The sequence below is a fragment of the Callorhinchus milii genome, unplaced genomic scaffold (assembly GCF_018977255.1).
Source record: "Callorhinchus milii isolate IMCB2004 unplaced genomic scaffold, IMCB_Cmil_1.0 Scaffold8, whole genome shotgun sequence".
In the NCBI taxonomy this organism is placed as follows: Eukaryota; Metazoa; Chordata; class Chondrichthyes; order Chimaeriformes; family Callorhinchidae; genus Callorhinchus; species Callorhinchus milii.
Window position 1 is genome coordinate 2,288,916 of NW_024704749.1, and position 23,508 is coordinate 2,312,423.

Genomic DNA, 23,508 nt, shown 5'->3' on the forward strand with positions numbered 1-23,508 from the left:
AATGAGAGTGCAATGAACTTTCCTGAATTGTGGAATATTCATTGCTAGAGTTCAAGGAGGCCTCTAGTTTGAAAGGAAAGGAAATTGATATTCATGCCTAAACTAATGTAACATTTATAGACTATTCAGATTGCATATTTAAAATGTAAAACCCTTTACTGGAATTGTTTGGCTAATGCAATCCAATTTCTTGTACCATTAAGTAAATTTATCGACTAACTACAAAATGCAAATTAATCTGCATGCATTGCCAGTGTAGGATCTCTAATGCAGTGCTAGATCTAATTGAAGTGTTTAAAATAATAAAGGGATTCGATAGAGGAGATACAGAGCAACTTATTTCCTCTGGAAGGGGAATCCAGAACAAGGGGGCATAATTTTAAAATTAGAGCGAGGCCATATAGAAGTGAAATCAGGGGCAGTTTTTCACTCAGAGGTTAGTGGAAATCTGGAACTCTCCCCCAAAAGGCTGTAGATGCTGGATCCATTCACATCTTTAAGACTGAGGTGGATAGATATTTGTTAGGTCAGGGTATTAAGTCATACGGGGCAAGGGCGGGTAATTGGACTTGAGGTACAGATCAGCCCTGATCTTATAGAATGGCGGAACAGACTCAAGGGGCTGAATGGCCTCTTCCTGTTTCTATGTTTCTAGATTGTCAGAGGTGCCATCCTTCGCATGAGATATGAAACCAGCTCCTCCCTCTCTGTTCCGATGGATGTTAAAGCGCTGTGTGAAAAGAGAAGGCAGTGTCTCCTAGTGAACTTGGCTGCTGGAAACTGTTGCTGCCAGTTCAGCACCCTTTTAGAAAGCTGTCCATTTAATACATTTTTTTTTATCCTTCAGATAAAATTGGTCATTCATTTTGTGGCTAAGGGATGTTGTCGTGTGCAAATTGCCCGGTGCTTTTGCCTCAAATACACAATCACTACCCTTTGCAATACAATCCTGTGAAGTGCTTTTAACGGTTTGATGAGATGATTACGTGCTACGTCACATGCAACAATTCTTTTTCAAAAACTTCAATGATTTGCAAACATAATAGTACACCTGGCATTTAGAGGAGTGTTATTTGAATAGTCCATGAAAATAATATGCCACGGGAGAGATTGGTCTTGAAATACAATCCACAGCAAGAAGATTATTTTAAGTGTGTGTGGTGGTGGGGGTGGGGGGAGGGTTAATATAACATGCGAGCTCTTGCATTTGTTCACACCCAACCAGTGATTGAGAGTGACCAGGAAGTCACTGCATACCCACCAAGGAAGTTCCCCAGTATGTGAACCTGTGCTACTAATAGTCTCTTCACCAGGAGACAATTGAGATCAAACTTTTAGATTATGAGGGCAGAGGAATAGTCAACTGGTTTTGTCACTCCAATCCACCTCCCAGTTGGGTTTGTTCCTTCCTGGCCAAGTTACAAAGCATTGCACGGATATGTGGCACTTTTTGAGTGAAAGTCTTCTGTGCTTATTTTCTTTCCAGCTGTCTCTTCCAAAACCTAAAACACACCGTCAGATGTAGTCTGGCTGCTGCTGTGCTCCACTGTTCTTGCTCCTCAGTGTTCTTTCTCTATGATCTCATGCTTCTAATGGCAGCAGTTGCCTTGGATGTCTAACTGTAGTGTAGGCTGATGGCCATAAAATAAAGTGCTTCCTACTACTACTACTACAGCTGTTGGCTACTCGCTAGATTTGAGACAAGAATATTATTTTTCTTTGAGACCTGTAAGTAGCTTTCAATGGGAAGAACATTGAAGGGAATTTGCTGTGTGTAACTGATCTTCGATGTAAAAGCAATGGAGAACAATCCGATGCACAGATACCATAAGTTGCGATGCATTAGTATGAATCAATAGTGCATTTCCCCTCTTTTACAAGTGTTAATGGTATTCAAATGTAATGTCATCTATCATGTTTATTCTAATGAATTGATACCTACTAGGAATTCTTTCAGACCTGTGCAGTTCCTTTGCTCCCGCACTTTGCCGAAGAATAAAATAAATAGGGTTACTGTTTTTCGGTGTTTGTTCATTTTGTTTTTCGGGGTTTTTTAAAGAAAATTTTCGAGTGTTTCTAAATTGTTTTTTTGGGGAGGGTTTTGTTACTGTTATGAGAAGACACACCTACACACACGGAGGGTAGAAGCACCCTCATATGTGCAGTGCCTCCCTCCTCGCGTACAAACGCTTCACTAGACGTACCTGACAAATGCTTCACTAGACACTAGACTGCACACACAGGAAAGGTGGGTGGAGAGTGAGAGTAATGCAAGTGCAGTTGACGCATGAGGGTGCGCTAGTCACACTAGAACATCTGAACAGAACCTCACCTCGGAGTTCAGTAATCATTTCCGGTTTCTGTCGGATGGACATCAATTTCATTTTTTTGTATCAAGGGTAACTGGTATTTATTAGTTAAAACCAAATATCAGAAGCCCTAAGAATAAGGTGCAAGTTAATAGCATATTTCCCCGTCTGATCTTGGCTATCAAAAGTAGTGAAGCAAATTAATAAATCACCATGAACCAAGGTCTTATTTCAATAATGTTGGTTGAAAATCAGATTGAGTTGTCTCCCAACTTCCTAAACTAAGAAATTAAGAGTGGTGTCTAAGACTGCAGTTAGACTCCTGCAGTGCCCCTAAAAATGGGGCTGTGTTATGTGGGTAGAGCCAGTCTAGTTACTTGCCTGCAAAAGTCTCACACCTCACAAACCTGTTCATTTTGGTGTATGTGCTCCTACTGACTGGTGTTAAACTATACATTCAGTATTGATGTTACATTCCAAGCTTCCTTTATTCATTTATTTTTTCATAAACTGGATAAACATGTTGGCCTTTTATTACTTGGAGGGCAGATCTCGGGTGTTTTGAGAATATGAAACTAAGACTTACTAATTTTACAGCTGGTTTTAAGAGTCTAATATTGTTGTAATCCATAATGATATTAAATGATAGACGTTGAGCTTCCAAGGCTCAGCATCCAAGGCTGCACTCTCCACCTCTCAAAGCCAGTCAGGAACCTCGGCGTTTTGTTCGACCCTGAGCTGTCCTTTCTCCCTCACATCCGCACCACAACTGGCACCGCCTTCCATCACCTCCGGAATATCGCCAGACTACGGCACTACCTCACCCCTCACGCTGCTGAAACCCTGGTTCACGCCTTTGTCACCTCAAGGCTGGACTATGGGAACTCTCTCCTCGCCGGCCTTCCCGCCACCTCCCTCCACACTGCAGGTCATTCAGAACTCTGCAGCTCGTGTACTGTCCCGCACCAGACACCGCGACCACATCACTCCCACCCTCGCTCGCCTCCACTGGCTCCCCATCCCCCAGAGGATTGATTTCAAGATCCTCATCCTCACCTACAAGGCCATTCACGGCCTTGCTCCCTCCTACCTCTCCAACCTACTATCCCCCTACCTACCTGCCCGTACCCTCCGTTCCTCTGGCTCCGGTCTGCTCCACGTCCCCCGCCCCAACCGCCCTACCATCGGTGGTCGGGCCTTCAGCCTCTCAGCCCCGAGGCTCTGGAACTCCATCCCCCAGTGCCTTCGCCGCTTCCTCCCTTTCCTCCTTCAAGGCCGGTCTCAAAACCTTTCTCTTTGACCGTGCCTTCAGCTCCCCTCTCGACTCTCTTCCTCCTCCTCGCTCCCTCCCTTCCCTCCCCTCACCCTGACCATTTCCCCCTCCTCTCTCCCTCCCTTCCCTCCCCTCACCCTGACCATTTCCCCCCTCCTCGGGTCATGACCCAACTGTNGCAGCGCCTTGGGACGTCCTCCTGACGTGAAAGGCGCTCTATAAATGGAATCTTGTTGTTGTTGAGCTGTTCTGACGGCCTGGCAGCAGTGCCTTCCTGCAGCTCAGTTCAGTTTGTATGGTGTCCATTGGATACAATTTTTATTGTATTTTGGCGACTTTATCTCTGTTTTGCTAATAGTTCTAGGAGTAATTTTCCGATGCAGAGGGGCTGCGATCTGACCTAACATCTCCTGGGTTAGTTTCCTTTGTATCAAACTGAATTACAGTGCTGTGCAATCCAAGCGTGTTCCATTGTGGAGACACACTGGAGCCCTACGCCGACCGGTTCACAGAGCAATGTGAGTGGAAAAGGATGAATCTCTTCTGGGTTTGAAAGGCACTGTACAAATGTAGTGGTGGTGTTGTAAGGTTTGCCTGTGTGCATTTGCACTCCCGGTGTTCAATCCGAGACAAAGCAACTTTTGCAGTCTCATCCCGAGCTCTTATCCTGAACCTGCCTGATCCAGCTTGTTTTACCATAGCCTTGAGATGAAAGGTTTCGGGGCCTTGGGCGGATCGTAAAATGACCTTTACCTTGATTGTTAGATCTTGTTTCTAATGGAAGTGCCATTTGGGTCGTGACAAGTGTGACTGACACTGACCAGGCTTTGTATAATGCTAATTCTCTGTCCTCTTATTCAAATGTTACCAGTTATCTTTGTGCCTAGAGCTGCGGGTGCTGTAATCCCACTGTCCTGTGTTAATCCAAAAGGATAAATAAAAGTAACCAGTTTCTCCCCCTCTCCCTCCTACAGATCTGTGACTTTGGACTGGCTCGTGTTGCTGACCCAGACCATGATCACACTGGGTTCCTCACAGAGTACGTTGCTACCCGTTGGTACAGAGCCCCCGAGATCATGCTCAATTCCAAGGTAAGTTTGGTGACTTGCATTTACTTATCTATCTGTATTATGTACACACTGTATTGTTGCGAATATAAGGTGATGCACTCTCTTTCTCCCCCTGCCCCAATTTTCATAGTTCAATGGGGGCAGGGTTAAACAAATGTGAAATACGGTCATGTTGAACACTGAGTGTAGAACACTATTATCAGTCTATTCAAGTTACCCTAATAATAGTGAAAATGTTTCATCATTTTAAAATTATGACATCACCCTAATAGGGTGGTTCTAGTTGGGCAAGCAGTGGTAAGTTTGCCAGACCGTGCTTCCAATGCCAAGCCAGCTGGTTAAACCCCAGCAGTACTTTAATACAGTACTGTATGTGTGTGTCCTAACACGCTCTTTCTCTCTCTAAATTGCACATTGCGTGCGTGATATTAGGCCCGTTATTTTGCTGCAGAGTGGTGAAATTGTGTCCCAAATACCTTTGCTCGTGCATAAATGCAACTGGAATTTTCTTTTTGCCTGCGTCTCTCAGCCTGCTCCATTAATCTAAGATGCATTTTTGGAATTTTCTTTGGGTGTGTGGGGTGGGGCGGGTAGAAGAAATCTTGCCTTGTATTCAGAAAATACTGGACGCTGCGATCTTCACAATTTCATAAGAGCTGTTTGAACCCATATCTGTTTCACGGACTTGAATAGCTACACAGGTCCAAATTCGTAAACTTTTTTTTATATTTATCAATTACTGTGTCTTCAGTCTAATTGTTCCAATGAAATTTTCTTTGGATCAAGATTTTTGAGGTTAGAGAGGAAAGCGCTCTGGCTATCAAAAGGAAGTGCCGTGTGTGGCCATTACTTTAGAACAAATTGTTACTGAAAAGAATGGCTTAATGGGCTTCCATCCATAATTGATCACATGTTGTTGCGCAGGATTAAATTCCATGCTATAAATGACTTCATATTCATTTTATAAGCTCGGCTATGCCAACGCCTTGCTTGTCGGCCTTCCGAACTCTTCCCTCCACAAGCTGCAGATCATCCAGACCTCTGCGGCTCATGTCCTCTCCCGCACCAGGCTCTGTGACCCCATCACCCCAAAAATGCCTGGCTCCACTGGCTCTCCATCCCTCAGAGGATAGAGTTCAAAATCCTCGTCCTCACCTTCAAGGCCCTCCACGGCCTTGCCCCCTCCTACCTCTCCAACCTGCCAACCCCTTATCAACCTGTCCGCTCCCTCCGCTCAGCAGGCCCAGGCCTCCTTCATGTCGCCTGCCCGGCCTGTCCCACCATCCACCCTCAGCCTCTCTGCCCCACCCTCTGGAACTCCATCCCATGTTCCCTCTGCCTCGCTCCCTCTCTTGCTTCCTTCAAGGCACAACCTTAAGACCCTCCGCTTCGACCGTGCCTTCGACCACCCTCCTACTCCCACCCTCCCTGTCTTCCACCCTCCCTGGTCCCTGATTGTTCAGCATCTTGGGACATCCTCCTGACGTGAAAAGCGCTGTGTAAATGTAATTTTCTATTGTATACAATATCGAGCCAGACTAGATGACTTTTCGTTTACCGTCATGGTTTTGGTGTTCAGCACAATAATACATTGCCACTTCCCCTGCAGTTTTAATCCATGTATAATGCTGACGCAAGTATGAAAGGTCACATCATAGGCAGCTTGGTACCAAGTGTTGAGATGGTCTTCAAAGAAAAAGCATTTCCAACTTGAAAGAACCCTTTTAACTTATTTTGAAAATATCCAAGTTTTCAATTGTCTGGAAAAATTGGAGCAGAGCTTAAAGTAATGATTTTCCCAAAAAAATGTCTAAAGGGTATTTTGATGTATTTTTTTAAAAAAAATCTCAATTGTTTCATTATGGAAAGGTTCTTTTTAGAAGCGATATCACTTTGCCATCTCTATTCCAAGGAGTTGATCTATCTCGCTACAAATTTGAAGTTATTAAAAGCTAAGAAGATAATAGTAGCAAAAGCTGCTAAAATAGTTGGTTATGTTCCCAGTATTTGCTGTATAATGCTCCAATCAGCTGATTGCAAGTTAAATGCATTTGTACGTGTGTCTGGAGTTCAGATGTGAATAGCCCAGATTGAAAATCACAGCTGTATTCTTTTATCTTTACTAACTTTCCAGCAGGTTTACTGTAGCTCAAACTGAAACGCCATTTAAAAGGAACTGAATAAACATATTTGAAGAATAGGAAAGAGTAAAGAATTTTGGATTTGAGTAGTTTCAGTCTTCAAATGAGCTAATATTAGTTTGTGCTCTGAGGCAATAGCCTGACCCTTGCTCCTACTTACTTACTATTTACTAATTTATTCACTTCTAGGGATGGTAATAAGGCGCCCTGGCTGATTATTGTGTGTTTCCGCAAACCCTTATCCCAGGGATTTTGAAGGCCCCACAATTGTGGCTAAAATCTGCTAATTCAGCATGAAATGTAGACATCAGTCAGAGGTCACTTGCTGCTCTTAGCTTAATAATGGTGTTCATATTGGGTCCAAAAAAAGAGAGCCCTAAGAATTTCTAATTATTAATCCCATTCTTTTCAGTTCCCCCCCCCCCACCCACCCACGTACTCCTTGGGTGCCTCACCAGCCGTGTTAATTGCTTTGACATGTCCTTTATTTTGTATGCTCAACATTCCTTGGCATGTTTGGGCAACCATTCCATGCTTCAACCTCAAAAGAGAAAGGAAATACTTTGGATTATGACAAAATGGCTCTTGATTAATTGCAAACTATGAGCAATCTTCCGTTTGTGGCCTATATTCTAGACTAGTTACATATTTAAGGGTTTAGCTGTACGTCATCTGAGTCTGGGAACATGCTGTGCTTTTATCTTACAGGGTTACACCAAATCCATTGATATCTGGTCGGTGGGATGTATCCTGGCTGAGATGCTTTCCAACAGACCAATTTTTCCAGGCAAACACTATTTGGACCAGCTCAACCATATCCTTGGTAAGATACTATTTTTCTTGGTTTTATATGAAGAAAACCAGGAGATGTGCTTTATTTCAAGGTTCCTAATCCTATAATTTAATGTCTGCTTGTCCCAAATCTAGTTTGAGGGACAGGAGATGATTTTTTCCCATTACTTTTACAGTTACCATCTCTTTATATGAAATTGCTAATGTTTGTAGAGAATGGAAATAAAGTGTGTGCTATTTTGAAATAAAATAAAACCTGGATCTACATAGTTAAATGGGGAAATGAACAGTGGACTGAAGCACAATTGGAAAGTATGGTATATAATAAGCAGAGATCCTATTGTGATGTAGGTTAAGCAAATCTCGGGAACAAAGTTCTGAGAGCACAGTCACAATTGGCGGGGAATTGAAAACCAATGGACACTTTAGGGTGAGATGATGGGGAAGGTTAACTACAGAACTTTTACCTGATTGTCTCACTACAGATGTTGAAACTTCGAAGTGAAGTCGTGGGTAAATGTAGTTGCTGTTGGTGATCAGTGATCTGGTTAAGAATTGGGGCAACTGGAATTTCGTGGGATGCAGGCCCAAGTAGAATCATCTGCCTAGGGTCGTATCAACAGCCAAGAGAGAAATCTGTAACCTGCCCTGTAACGTAAAATTATATTATAAAGCTCAAACAGCTGAGCTCCTGAAACAACCAGGCGGAGGATATTATAGACTAACGTTAGGGGGGATAATCCCAGTTTCACTGCAAGTTTTTAGCCATGTTTCATTGTAGTTTGGAAAATATTGGCATCCTGATTCACATGATGACTGGAACAAAGCGACCATATTAACGCACCTTTGAAAGTAAGAAACCTGTAAAGTATCTGCTAGTGAGCGCATGGAATGTGGATTCCAGCCTTCAATATTAAATGGACAGATTACTGATTCACGAGGGCGTGGTGTTAGGGCAGCTTTTATGGGCAGTAAACTGAGTTGGCCGAATGGTCTTTTCTCATTCCATCCTTGTGCGCTTCCACAGCAGATGCAGTGAATGCATTATTCATGAGCATCTTCTCTTCACATAATTAAAATATCAGTGTAACATGCTGTCTATTTTCAGGTATTCTTGGATCCCCCTCTGCAGAGGACCTGAACTGTATAATCAACGCTAAAGCCAGGAACTATCTGCAGTCTTTGCCTACCAAGAGCAAGGTACCATGGAATAGACTGTTCCCTAAGGCTGATGCTAAAGGTAAGAATGTTGCCCAAAAGACGCACAGGAGTCTTATTGCAGATTAGCATAGACTAAACTAAGCTCTCGCCCACACAAAAAGTCAGCCCATGCTTTTCCAGCCCTATCTTTGTAAATAGTTGTAGTTCATGGCATGTGTTTTGCTTGTGCTGCAGCAGCCTAGGGGATGGCCTTTTCACAAGGCACTGGAGAGCAAGGGCATGGTAGGATACTGAACAGGAACGACTCCACCTCTTGTGAATTTCCTTTTGGGGTTATTCCTGCAACTCATTCATAGGAACCCGGTTGTTAGTCGATTGGCGGATCACTTTTCCGGGGATAATAGTCCATTTTTTAAAAAAAATAAATTTTTATAATAATTTGGTCACTCAATCCACGACTGTTTGTGGGACGCTGCTGTGTGCAATTGGCTTCCCAATTTCACCCATAAAATATACAGTCAATTCACTTTACAGTGTATCCTGTGAAGCGGTTTGAGACGTCTCAAAGACTTGATAAAGCACTATATCAAATGTAAGGGTTATTATTATTACTTTATTAAAAGCATCTTTACGCCTTTCTGCAGGCTGAATTTCTCCCTGCCATAGACGAGTGAGTTCTGCTGTGAACAAAGTGGGAGCAGAGCAGTTGCTCTCTTCTCATCCACCATGACGGAAGATAATTTAATTTCTTGTTCCGATTTGAATGTGCAGTTAACTTGCTTTCTCGCTCCTCTTTCCTCCACACCCCGAACAGCAACAGTGGGTGATGTGTTTTCCAACCCATTTGTTATGGAGTTGCTTAGCCACTTAGTCTAATGCACCACCGGGATGTATTTAGCAGTGCTTACTGCTGCTCACTCTCCCTGCTCGGGTCTAAATCCTTGTTCCTCCAGTGCCATAGGACGTCCTCCCGACGTGAAAGATGCTATACAAATGTAGTTTGTTGTTGTTTGAGCATGCAAAAACTGTTTATGAGTTTTCCCAATGGGAGTAGGTTAATCTTTATTTTTCTCTCTCTCTTATGCTTGCCCTTGTATTGCAGCTCTGGATTTATTGGATAAAATGCTGACCTTTAATCCCCACAAACGGATTGAAGTGGAGGCTGCTCTTGCTCATCCTTACCTGGAGCAGTACTATGACCCCAGTGATGAGGTGAGATGGTGTCTTAATTTGATAGTGTTCAGGCTGGATTTTCTTGGAAATCATTTGCATCTTTTTTCGGACGAGGAAACCAGTTATTAGGAAGTTCATTTGCAATTTTTTTTCATTCTGGTGTTGATCTGTGAGACAGTAACTCCTGATACGAAGATAAGAAAATGCTAGACGAAAACAAGCCAAAGTTCCATCTAGTTCACCTTCCATCTTCCTGGCGATCGCTTGCACATAAGTCCCAAACTCCCTGTGTGCTATATCCCACAATGTAACTTCGTAAAAGAAAACTAGTCTGTATTTGAAAGAATCAACATTTCCTGCTTCAACCGTCTCCCTCGGGAGCCTGTTCCACAGGTTCACTGTTCGCTCACTGAAATAGTGTTTGCATAGATTTGTTCAAAATTTACCCCTTTCAATCGCAGGCCGTGTCCTCTGGTTTTACCATTCTGAACAGGTTGAAATAGCCTGTCATGATCCAGATTGTCTAGCCTCTTTAGAATGTTAGACAGCGATCATAGCGATATGGAAGCTCAAGAGTGAATATAGGTGCCTTAGCATCAAAATGCTATTTCTGCTTCTGGGTAAGGTTGCGGGGGATCAATGCGGGGGTTGCAGATCAATGAAAACTTTACAAACGTGGTGGGTCTGAGTTCTTTTAATGTTCGGGTCTATTGCAGAGTTGATTTTCTTTTGTTGTTTTTGGAAAACGTAACATAAGGCACTAAAAGCCACAGTTGATGGAGGTTTGAGGCAGTCAGCGCAGGGTTTGATGGCTCCATCCTTTCATGTCTTGTTTGAAGTGAATAATATCAAACAGTTGGTATTGCATGCTTTTATATCCCAGGGTTATTGAGCCATGTTTTCACAACCACAAATGGCTTAAAATATTGGTTTATTCATGTGTGTGAATCCATGTGAACTCTCTCCTGTGTCTGTCTATGGCTGAGCTTCGGATTGAGAACCTACCTCAACTGAAAGAAATAAAGGGGGAGTATTAGATGCATAGGAAGGTACCTTGGATTTTGTTAGGATCAGCACCCAAGTAGCTAACATACCTTATGGTGGGAGGAAGGATACAAAGACCTTATACACATGAATATATATCCATCTTTCTGGTTTGTGGGCTTAAGCTCCATATCTATCATTCTTTGCATTCTGTCTAGGCTGACCCTCCATTGTACTCCAATGGGATATGCTGCATTGTCGCGAGTTCCAGCCTTCAGATGAGACTTTAAACTGAGGTTTTGTTTACCTGTTCAGGTGGATGTTAAAGATCCCTTGGCACTATTCGAAAAGAAAAAGGAGTTTTTCCGGGTCGTCAATTTAGGGGAGGATAAATGTCTTAAATAAATGCTTGCTGTGCCATTTCACGTTGTTGAATCATCTCAAAGCTCTTTCCAGTATTTGTTGTAAAAAAATAATAATTTGGTCACTTCAATCCACAACCGTTTGTGGGACATTATTATGTGCTGCCGTGTTTCACCCACAAAATGTACAGTCAATTCACTTTACAGTAGATTCTGTGCAGGCTTTGAGATGTCTAAAGGATGTGATGAGTTGCTTTATCAAATGCAAGGATTATTATTAAAGTGTACTAATTGTTTTTGTAGGCAAATACAGTGTGCATAGCATTATCCCACAAACCGATGAAATGAAATGACCAATTTTATCTGGTGGCTTGTTGGCCAGGAAACTGGGAGAAAAGTTTCTTATAGTATGGGATTTTTAACATCCACTTGAAAAGCCAGGCAGAACCTTGTTTAATGAATCGTTCAAGGACAGCGTCTCTGACAATGCAGTGTTTTCCCCCATCACTACATTGGAGTGAAGTGTAAGTTTTGGAGGAGAGTGGAACAAAAATGTTGTCCTTCCTTTTTCTCTATTCACCCACAAAATACACAGTCACTACACTTTACCGTATATCCTATGAAGCGCTTTGAAATGTCTCAATGACGTGATAAAGCGCTATATCAAATGCAAGGATTATTATATTATTTATTATTAGTATTATTCGCACTCACTTTCTGAAGTGGTAGTAATTTTTGATGGTTTTTCAGCCGGTGGCAGAGGCACCCTTTAAGTTTGACATGGAGCTGGACGACCTTCCCAAGGAGAAGCTGAAGGAGCTGATCTTCGAGGAGACGGCCAGGTTCCAACCCCTGTACCAGCATTCCTAAACTACACACGCCCTCGCTTTACAGGTACGCACTGTCATTGCCTCCTCTTTGTCCCGGGCACCAAAGGGTGGCAACCGCAACCAACTGCTTTGAGTTAAAGTTTGAAGGTGCACTTCAGAAATATCTTTTCATTGTAATTTAGGCCGTTGACACTAAATCAATTTTAGTAAATCAACACTGCTCACGCACTCACACACTCACACACCAAAGCTGTTATATCCTTCTTACGGTTTTGGTGCCAAAAACTGCACACAATACTCCAAATTAGTTCTGACCTGCGATCTATACAATTATAACATCATTTCTTGACATTTACATTCCAGCGCCCTTGTGATAAATGCCTATAATAAGTAAAGAGGTCTGTTTGCCTGTGCACCTTCCTCAGTCATTGAGGCTGGTCTAGGGAGTGTTGGTTGTCCTCGGATTCACCTGTATGGACTGGACCTGGCTCAGGTTCCCCTCAGGAACCCCAGCTGCTGGTAGAATCCTGAACAGGGTGAACGTCTTAAAATGCCCTCAACAAGGTCAGGCTCCCAGCACTGGGGAATGGGCCAGGTTTACATCCTGGGCATTTAGTGTCTGCACTGAGCACTACCCACAGTAAATATTTTATGGCAAGACAATGAATAAAGCTCCTTGTGGGACTAAATCCAAATGGGGAATTTTTAATTTTTTTCATTGAGTCAACCTTGTCTGTCATGACCAAGTGAATAGAAGTTTTTGCTAAAAGCCTTCTTACTGTGTGTGTCAGTGCTTGGTGCTGTTAGTGGGCGCTGAGGTCCAAGTGGTGTCAAATAGAAAATAACTTTTAGCCCCAGAGTGGTTTGTTTCTTCATTAGATTCCAGTATTCTGAGCCTGATTTAGTATCAGTGTGGATTAACGTCAGGTTGCTCACTATTGAGTGTCTACACATTGATGTCCCTTTCAGCCAGTTGAGTTCTTAACAATCTGTTGCTGTGTAAATTTATGCTCTGATGAATTTCTTTTCTAATTTCCTCAACATGTTGTCTCCACAGGGCCAGGACTGCAGGACTGGACATGCTCAGAGTTTGTTTGTTTCTAACTCCTCCTGAATCCTGTCTCGTGGTGCATCTCAGCTTGTTCATTGTACTTTGTACTCTCTTAAAAACTCTGCCGTGGCACCTGTAACCATGGAGACTGTCCATTCTGGAAGCCATGGCGCTTTGTGCTTACTGTGGACCTCCTTCTCCACTCTGAGGCGAAAATTCACACTCCAGTGTATTGGTGTCTGCAAAGTCTGAACGCTGTGTCTCTCTGTACAGCCAGTATACACACACACACACACACACACACACACACACACTAGTTGATCTATCTCCTTTAGCTCAGTGACGGTGTTTGAAAGAAAGCAGGAATGGCTCATTCGACTATTAAACACACGTACCTTTCTTTTCTGTAAGCACTTCAGCTTGATTTTTTTTCAAAAGAAATGCACTTTGAGAAATATCGAAGTATAACTGTGATCACTCAGTATTACAGCAACTTGGTATATGGTTACGTGAGTGGAGATGGTCTGTAGCAGTCTCACATTGTTGTAGACATTGAGTGAGCTTTCTAAACCTTGTTTATTGCTGTGGGATTCACACAAAGGCCTAATGAAATTTTTAATTACCCAGTGAGAGGGGAAAAGGATGTTACTCTATAGCCTGCATTCTTTTAAACCAGTCTTGCTCTGTTGGTTGGTTGTGTAGATTGTGTGCACTTGTACACTGTATACAGTAAAGACGGCAGTCCTGCCAAGGTGCCTCCCTCACTGATTTTATGGATTAAAAAAATAAAATATATAATCCTCGAAATGTTATGTAATCTTTATCGAACAAGAACACTATTGTGTTTTATTTGCATTTTCTTTTAACGACATTCCATTTGATGTATGAAAACAAACACAAAAGAACACCTTGATTCCACTCTAGAAAGTTCGACTTCACCATACAGATCCGAGTTTGAAGTCTTATCTGTTCCAAACAAGCGTTCAGCCTCATATTTTTAACAGTATTCTGTGTTATATGGTAATAACCGGTTATCCTCTTATTACAGGATGTATAAACAGAGGGTGCTTCACGTTGAAAATGTTTAAATGTTGTGAAGGAAACCTCAGTGAGTGGGTCTCCTTGAGACACAGTTGACATTTAAGATCAGGAGACCCTGTCTGCTTTTGGCATTGAGAACGAAAGGTGCCCTAGATTCCTGTCCCTTTCTATGTTTGCAGAGTGTTTTTGTGGATGAGCCTGTACAATGTAGAGCTTAAATTAGCTATGTTTAAATTCAAAGTGCAGTGCCTGATCCCTAGTCTCAAAACCTTTTGTGGTGACAATTGCCTTGTACAATTTACTGTGTCCAAGCATGACTGTTAAGCTTTGTATACAAAGACTGTCCAAGTGCCACACACACTTACTCCGCACGCGCGTGTGCACATGCATACCACAGACACATAGTATGGATAAATCTTATCGCTTCTCCAAGCTACGCCCTAACTCCTCTTTCTCTCTGGTTTGCTTCCTGTATAAATCATGTAACAATTTCGCTTTGTTCCTTTCTAAAAACGAGCCGCCTTTTGCAGACTTCTCGATGTAACTGTATAGAGCACTCTTGTTTCTATAACGTAACTTGTTCAGTTGGCTTTTTGTTCTGGTTGGTCTGTTGGTGCCTTTATCAATTGTGTACCCTTCAGAGTAAACTCAAACACATGATTAGTTGGAAAGCGATGATGATGATGATGATGATTTTTAAAAAGAAAAAACCTGTTCAACAATAGGTGTCAAAATGTGATGTACTGCATAGACATACCTGATTGTATTGTGACTGGTATTGGGTTAAGCATTGTGATTGGTATTGGGTTAAGCATATTATATATATGGACAACTTGTAGGTACAAAAAGATTTATTTTGCCTTAAGTTTTTTTTTCAATGTTGTATATGTAAACAAATTTTAAATCTGTTAATGAATGTTCTTTTTTGTTTCTGGCACATACAGCTCTTGTAAAATTCTTTAAATTGATGTCTCCCTGCATCTTTTAAATACAGTATGTTCTATACACAACTTCCAACAGCGTATGGGACTGATCCCTTTCATAGTTCTGTTCCACATGCATCACTTCTTTTCAATATTGATCGCCACACTTTAGCGGGAAGACAGAATAGATCAAATGGTGGAGCTGCCCTTAAAAGGGGTGGTGAATAGGATAAAGCTTCCCATTTCCAATTGAAGCCCTATAGCTAATAAGTAATAATAATCCTTGCATTTGATATAGCGCCTTGTCACATCTTTGAGATGTCCCAAAGTTCCCAACACTGGAACCTTGTGTGCTCCATTCCTCATGCTGCCCCTTTTCTTTATCCCTATTCTGTTTTTCCTCCTCCTTCTCACTACTGCCCCCAACCCTCCCACCCCCCCCCCCCCTTCAGCTCCAAATGTGGGCAATACAGAAGCCATCTGGTGCTTGCCAATGCCACTTAACCTTTCTGGCCTCTCAAAATTACCAAAATTGTGCATAAGTGAGATGTAATCGATGTTTATTTGGATTTTAGGGAGACCTTTGACAATGTCCACAGCAAGGCTTGTGGCTGAATGAGAGGTGCGTGGAACAGATGGAAAGTACTAAAGTGGACAAAGGAATGTTTGAAGGACAGATGTGTATGTATAATCGATGATCTGGTGCAGCACTTAAGGGAACATCTAAATCTGCAGTTGCTGAATTAGGAGCTGTTAACAGAGACAGTTGGCGTTAGCAAAGTGGGAAAATTTGTGAAAAATGGAGCTCAGTATAGAAAATGTGAAGCAGTATATTTTGGGGGGAGAATCTGTGGAGTGGTATGATACCCAGAGAGGTAAAATGCTCAGTAGAATGGAAGAACAGAAGGATATGGGGTAGAGATGCAGTTCATTCAAGATTGGTGTTCCAGGTGAAGTTCTTTTAAAAGGCAAATAGGATTCTAGGTGTTTGATATAACAGTAAGGAAGTGATGAGGAGGCTAATAAGACATTTGATTGGAGCACAGAGCAGTGGAGAGGATCACAAGGATGACAGCAGAGATGAACGGTTAACTATTAAGAAAACTGGAGAGATTTGGACTCCTCCACTTGGAGCAGATGTGGTTTAAGATAATGAAAGGGTCAGGGAGTTAATACAGGAGCAAAAATCTTTCCAGTGAGGGATTCAAGGGCATAAATGCAAGATTTCCCACCCTGAGCTCTGCAAGCCTATCACCCTCTCCCCCCACCCTCACCCCCTCAATCTTGCCCGGCTCCACTGGCGACTCATCTCTCAGTTGATCAAGCTCAAGATCTTCATCCTGTCTTTCAAATCTCTTCATGGTCTTGCTCCACTCTACCTCTATGATCTTTTAAAAACCTACTCATCCCACCTGCCCCCTCCGCTCAGTGTTCGGGCCTTCAGCCTTTATGTGCTCACTCTCTGAAACGCATCCCGGACAGAGTCAGTTCACCTCAACCCTTGCCTCGTCTCTTTCAAGGTCTGTCTCAAGACCTTCCCCTTTGACTGAGCCTTTGGTCGTCTGCCCATTCCAGCCCCCACTTGGCCAACACTCCTCCCGAATCCAACCCCCAGCTCGGGTGCAAACCTGTGAAGAGAACCAGGGTAACGTCTCCAACTTGTCCCGGAGAGCTTAACCGTGGCGGATACGCTTCGTGCAAATTGCAGCAACTGCAGCTTCACATTAAATTAGAGATTTATCTCTGCTGTTAGCAGTTCAGCCCCCGTTCCAACTTGGGGGTTTCTTGTTTCATGTGATGTAAGAAAGGATCTTGTTTAATCATTACCTTGGCCCACATAATATTTGGCAAAGCGACAGGAAGGTTCTTCATTACATCCACTCCGAATTGGGTAGGAAACCCAAATTTGCCAGGAAATATGTGAAAATCCCATCAACCACCACAGATAATATTAACTTTCAGCTTTTATTTTTAGTGTCAAACCAACGCTATATCCCGTTCCCTTGTAACCAGCTCAAATTGTAAACAAACCTAATTAAGCTCAACAGGAGTTTTTAGTGGAATTTTGTAAAATGCTCATCAGTGATTAAACCAGAAAAGGTGATATTGAGAAATCACATCCCACATGTCTGACCCCTGAGTAACTGCACAACTGAGTATTTATGTGCAGGTTTTTTATTATTTGTTGCCCAATGAACAGGATCTTGGGGATCCAACTGCGAGGGATGGGGTAAAATATGGGATGGAGACCTGTAGCTCAGTGGTTTGAGCACTCTTTCACATATTTTCACATATTTCCTGGCAAATTTGGGTTGGGCCCACAGAGCAGTAGAATGAGGAGATTGAATACAATGTAAGCGAGAGACCTGGGTTCGATTCCCGGCAGAGTGAAACCTTGGGAAGTTTCCTTACTCCACACACCTGATCATAATCTCTCAAGAAATAAAAAAAACAGTAATGAATTGGTCACTTCAATCCACGACAGTTTGTGGGGCACTGCTGTGCGCAAGTGGCTGCTGTGTTTCACCCACAAATGTACGGTCAATTCACTTTATCGTACATTCCGTGAAGAGCTTTAAGACGTCTCGAAGATGTGATAAGACGCTATATCAAATGCAAGGTTTATTATTATAAATAACTAGAAGGAAGAGACAAAAAGTTGAAACCAGAACACTCCCTCAGTGTGTCAGCCCAGCGCAGTGCCTCTGAGACACAAGATTGTGGGTTTGAGCCGCAGGTGGGGCTTGGAATTACGTAGTCGAAGCTGACACTCCAGTGCAATGCTGCGGGGACGTTGCATTGTCAAATGTGCTGTACTTCGGATGAGATGTTAATCCGAGGTCCCATCTGCCTGTTCGAGTAGATGTTAAAGATCATGTTGTACTATTCGAAAAGAGAAAGGAGTTTCTCCTGGTGTCCAGGACAACAATCCCCAGATACAACTGGTCACAACTGGCTGTTGCCTTTCCCCACAGATCAATCCACTTTACAGTCTATTCTGTGAGGTGTATCAACAACATGATAAGGTGCTGTAACAAATACAGCGATTATTATTATTATTATCTACCACATAGTAGGTTCTGAGAGCTGGTCAGTTGACATTTGTCAGGTGAATATTTTTTTTTGGCTGGGGGAGGGGGGGAGGAGAGTGGGCTTTGGTTCACAAGAAAGCGTGTTGCTGCTTCAGAATGGGAGGTTGGTCAGTGGCAGCAAATGACAAGTGACCGTCCCTGATCTTTGCTCTGCACTTGGCTGCGGAGCAGAGCAGAGGCTGGTGGCCTACTCAGCTCACAGGCAATAGTGAGGAGGGGGTGTTTGGGGGGGGGGGGAGGAGAAGGCGGAACAAACGTTTTAAGAAGAACATAACCTAAAGTTCTTCGACAAAACAAATTCCTTCCAGATTAGTTTTTTCGTATTACAGTTGTGAGTGGTTTGTGGATTATTTGATGGTTACTAATGCGATTACTGCCGCAGGTTTATGGTGGGGTTTAGCTGTTCCCTTGAAAGAAGTACAACCTACAAACCTTGTGCCAACAGGATTGGTTTTGCTTGCTTCCCGCCTGTTGGGAAAAAAAAAGCTTGTGTGGAACATTGTGGAGCCTGGAAAGTGTGCGTCTACGGTTGCATTTTCCCATCTCCTGTCGTTTTTCTCTTTGAAATGTTTTATTTTTGTGATAAAGGTCAGCTCACTCGACGATTGTGATAGTGGCGGGCGGTGTGTGTCACAGCTGCTGGCATGAACCGATTAATCTGCTGCCACGGTAACTCGAGCCTCGTCGCTGAATCCATTGATAAAATATTTTTAACCTCAAAATTAATTTCCTCTCATCCACGCCTCCAATACGGAAGCTAGAAGCGAGTCAACCATCAGCAGCTGTAAAGCAAATTGACTGTATATTTTGTGGGCAAAACCGGCCGCCAATTGTGCACAGCAGAACATTTGTAAAGCGCCTTTCATGTTGGGAGAACGTCCCAAGGTGCTGAACAGTCGGAGATCAGGGCCCGGGGGTGGGGGGGCAGGGTTGAGTTGAGGGAGCGCAGAGAGGAGAAGAGTGTGGCTGAAGGTACGGTCGAACAGGAGAGTCTTGAGTTGTGCCGTGAATAACAACAAGATTACATTTGTATAGCGCCTTTCACGTCGGGAGGACATCCCAAGGCGCTGGACAGAGTACAGCATTTCAGACCCGAGCTGGGGTCAGGGAGGGAAGGTGGCCGATGGCATGGTCGAAGAGGAGGGTCTTGAGGCGGGACTTGAAGGAGGTTAAGGAGGGGGTGAGGCGGAGTGACTTGGGGATAGAATTCCAGAGGTTGGGGGCAGAGTGGCTGAAGGCTCTCCTGCCAATGGTGGGGCGGGTGGGTCAAGGGACGTGGAGCAGCCAGAGCCGACTGAACGGAGGGAATGGGCGGGTTGGTAGGGGGTTAGGAGGTCGCAGAGATAGGGTGGGGCAAGGCCATGGAGGGCTTCACATGTGAGGACTAGGATCTTGAACTGGATCCTCTGAAGGATAAGGAGCCAATGGAGTCGGGGGAGATGGGGTCACTGAGTTTGGTGCGGGAAAGGACATGGGCTGCAGAGTTCTGGATTATCTGCAGCCTGTGAAGGGAGGAGTTGGGAAGGCCGACAAGCAGGACGTTTGCGTAGTCGAGCCTGGAGGTGATGAAGGCATGAACAAGAGTTTCAGCGGCCTGAGGGGTGAGGTAGTGGCGGAGTCGGGCGATGTTACGGAGGTGAGGGAAGGCAGAGCGAGTCATGGCTTGAATGTGGGGGAGAAAAGACAGTTGAGGGTCGAACAAGACCCCCAGGGTCCTGACTGGCTGGTGAGCTGTAGTATGTAACCATGGAGGTTGATGTTGCCAGAGCCTGAGGTGCAGAGGCGCTGGCGCGAGCAATCAGGAGGGCCTCAGTCTTGTTCACATTCAACTGTAGGAAATTTGCCCTCATCCAGGACTTGATGTCTGACAGGCAGTCTGTCAGGACAGCAGAGGTCCTGGAGTTGAGGGTGGAGGCAGAAAGATAGAGTTGGGTGTCATCTGCATACATGTGGAAGTTGACCCCATGTCTGCGGATGATGTCACCGAGGGGGAGCATGGAGATATTAAAGAGGAGAGGGCCAAGGACAGAGCCCTGATGTGACAGTGCGGATCTGGAGGAGAAACTATTAGAGACACCGAAGTGGAGACGGTGAGAGAGATGGGAATCAAACCAGGCAAGAGAGGGAGCACGGCAAAGGGATTGAGGGATGGAGTTCCAATGGGTGGGGGCAGAGAGGCTGAAAGCCCGGCTGCTAATGGTAGGGGAGGATCGGGTGGGAGACATGGAGCAGGCCGGAGCCTGTTGAGCGGAGGGAGAGGCCAGGTTGATAGTGGTTTAGCAGGTCAGCGAGGTAGGAGGGGGGTAAGATCGTGGAGGGCCTTGAAAGTGAGGACGAGGATTTTGAATTCTATCCTCTGAGAGATGGGGAGTGAGTGGAGTCGGGCGACGGTGGGTTTGATGGGGTCGCGGAGCCTGGTGCAGTAGAGGACATGAGTTGCAGAGTTCTGGATAATCTGCAGCTTGTGGAGGGAAGAGTTGGGGAGACCGAAAGGAAGGAGTTTCCATAGCCAAATCTTGATGTGACGAATGTGTGTATGAGGGATTCGGTGGCCTGAGGGGTGAGGCAGTGGCAGAATTTAGCAATGTTGTAGAGGTGGGGGAAGGCAGAGTGGGTCATGGCACGAATGTGGGGGAGAAAGGACAGTTGAGGGTTGAACAAGACACCCAGGTTCCTGACTGGCTTGGTGAGGTGGAGTGTACATCGTGGATGCTGATGCTGCCAGTGCCTGAGGTACTGAGGCACCTGTAGAAAGTTGGCTCTCATCCAGGACTTGATGTCAGGATGGCAGTTTCCTGAAAACGAGGCAGAGAGCCAGTTGGGTGTCATCCGTGTACACGTGGAAGTTGACCCCATGTCTACGGATGATGTCACCAAGTGGGAGCATGTAGAGGTTGAAGAGGAGGAAACTGAGGACAGAGCCCTGAGGAACACCACATAAGACTGTGGGGCTGGAAGAGAAACTGTTGGCTGAGACAAATTGGAGACGGTGTGAGATAAGACCTGAACCATTCAAGGATAGAACCGTGATGGTTGAAGTGAGAGGAGAGGCGGTGGAGGAGGATGGAGTGGTCCACGGTATCGAAGACAGCAAGAGGTTGATGGACAGAAGGAGCCCTGGTCACAGATGGACAGACTGTGAGCAGCACAGAAACCTGATTGGAGGAGCTTGCGAAGGAAATGGTAAGAGAGGAATAAGCAAAGCTGGGAAGCAAAGACTCTTTCAAGGACCTTGGAAAGAAAAGGTTGCTTGGAGATGGGCTGGTAGTTAGAAAGCAGGGATGAATCCAGGGAAGGTTTTTTCAGGATGGGGGTGATTATAGCTGTTTTTAGGGGAATGGGAATGATGCCAGATGATTTAGGAGAGATTGATGTTGTCGGAGAATAGAAGGGAGAGGGGTGGGGATGGGGGTCAATGGAGCAGGTGGTGGGTTTCATGCTGGATATGGTGGTGATGAGAGAGGCGGGGGAGACAGATTCGAAGCTGTGGAGGGAGGGATGGGTAGGGGTTGGAGTGTGGAGGAGATGGGGAGGGAGTGGTGGTTGGGAGGGTGGAGGCAGCTGAACAGATCCCCTCGATATTGGACTTGAAGAAATCCGGCATCTCCTCACGGTCAGAGCTTGAAGGAGAGAATGGCCGAGGCGTGGGAGAGTGGAAGGAGAAGTCAGTTGGTGGTGGAGAATAGGAGCCTGAGGTTGTCCTTCACCTCCAAGATTATTTTGGAATAGAAGGACAATTTGGCGGAGGAGAGGGCGGAGCTGTATGTTTGATGTGATCCAGCCAGAACTGCTGGTGGACCGTGAGATCAGACTTGAGCAGGGTGCGTTCAGCAGCTGCACCTGACCCTTGAGGGAGTGGAGGTGGCTGGTCTACCAGGGTGAGGTTTGTGAGTAGGAGGTAGTTCGGGAGGTGAGGAGGCAAAGACATCAAGAGTAGTGGAGAGGGAGTTGTGGAGGAGAGTGAGCAAGGAGGATAAATCAGTGCGGGAGGTAGGCCGGTGGGAGCCGTTCAGATGACTTCAGGGCAGTGAAGAGGGATTGTGGGGAGATTTTTTTCCAGTGGAGGTGGATTTGGTGCCGGTGGGGAAAGGGATTGAGGAGTTAGAGGAGATGAAGTGGTGATCGGAGATGGCTTTGTCTGTGATTGTGAGGTCTGTGACACTGAAGCCCCGGGTAATCACCAGGTCGAATGGGTGGCCATGAACATGGGGTGGCAGAGTGGATATGGAGGGAGAGAAATCCAAGGAGATAGAGCAGGAGGGGGTGAAGTGAAGGTTGAAGTTGCCAGAGATGAGGAGAGATTTGGAACTGAGGCAGAGGGAAGCTAGGAGGGTGGAGACGTCAGAGATGAAGGTGGGGGGGGTTGTCAATATTTTCATCAATGATGTGGTCATTGATGGTCAGAGCCTTGTTGCAGGGGGAGCGGACATTTTGAAGGGTGGTGTGGAGGGGACAGTTGCCAGGGGAATGTGTGAGACGGGAAGGGGTGATGAAGTGATTGGCAGGGAGGATGGGAAGGAGGATGAGGAAGGAGAGGTTGGCCCCCGGGGTGTGGGTCTGGTGGGGCTTGCAGTGATAGTGGGGAATGGGGCAGTCAGTGTGGCCGACGCCAAGTGCCAAGGAGGATTCCCAGGCCGGAGCAGAGAGAGGCTGTGGGATAGTCAAGTGGGGATAAGAGACGAGGAGGACAGAAAGAGAGGACAGATTGTTGCAGGGATGGGGGCATCTTGGGAGAAAGACAACTCGGGTCGGTCAGGGGGCGGCAACCAAGATGCGCACGGTGAGACTTGAGGTAGGCGGTTAGTGGGGCACGGTCAGCCCACACTTTCCTGCTCTCTCCGCAGCCAACTCTCTCACCAATTCTGCCAGTCCCATGCGCTCACTCTTGCTGGTCTCAATACGATCCCCAATTGACTGCGCTCCTGCTCACTGGTCTCGCAATCTTGCCTTTTACGTCGGGAGGATGTCCCAAAGCGCTTCACAGGATACAATATGAAGTGGAGTGACTGTGGATTTGTGGGTGAACACGACAGCCAATTTGCACACAGTAATGTCCCGCAAGCAGCCATGAAGTGATTGACCAAATTTTATTTGGGGTGATCGTTGGCCAGGACACCAAGAGAAACTCCCTTCTCTTTTCTTACGCTGCCATGCGATCTCTAATGTCCATCTGAACGGAGGTTTAACCACTCAATCGAAGGACGGCACCTCCAACCATACATCACACCCCCAGCACTGCTCTGGATGCCAGTTTAGACTATGTAACTTCCACAACCTTCTGACTCAGAGGCGAGTGTGACCAACTG

The 23,508-nt window shown here is 45.0% G+C and overlaps 1 protein-coding gene across 1 annotated transcript in view; it reads left to right on the forward strand.

The window, feature by feature from the left end:
* mapk1 (mitogen-activated protein kinase 1) overlaps positions 1–15,197 on the forward strand; it is a 55,977-nt gene extending 40,780 nt beyond the window's left edge. The window contains exons 4-9 of the mRNA XM_042337239.1: positions 4,557–4,673; positions 7,502–7,616; positions 8,694–8,825; positions 9,849–9,958; positions 12,016–12,159; positions 13,153–15,197. Of these exons, the coding sequence (XP_042193173.1) occupies positions 4,557–4,673; positions 7,502–7,616; positions 8,694–8,825; positions 9,849–9,958; positions 12,016–12,135 (594 nt within the window). The 3' untranslated portion in view covers positions 12,136–12,159; positions 13,153–15,197. The remainder of the gene's footprint in view (positions 1–4,556; positions 4,674–7,501; positions 7,617–8,693; positions 8,826–9,848; positions 9,959–12,015; positions 12,160–13,152) is intronic.
* The last annotated feature ends 8,311 nt before the right edge of the window (positions 15,198–23,508 follow it).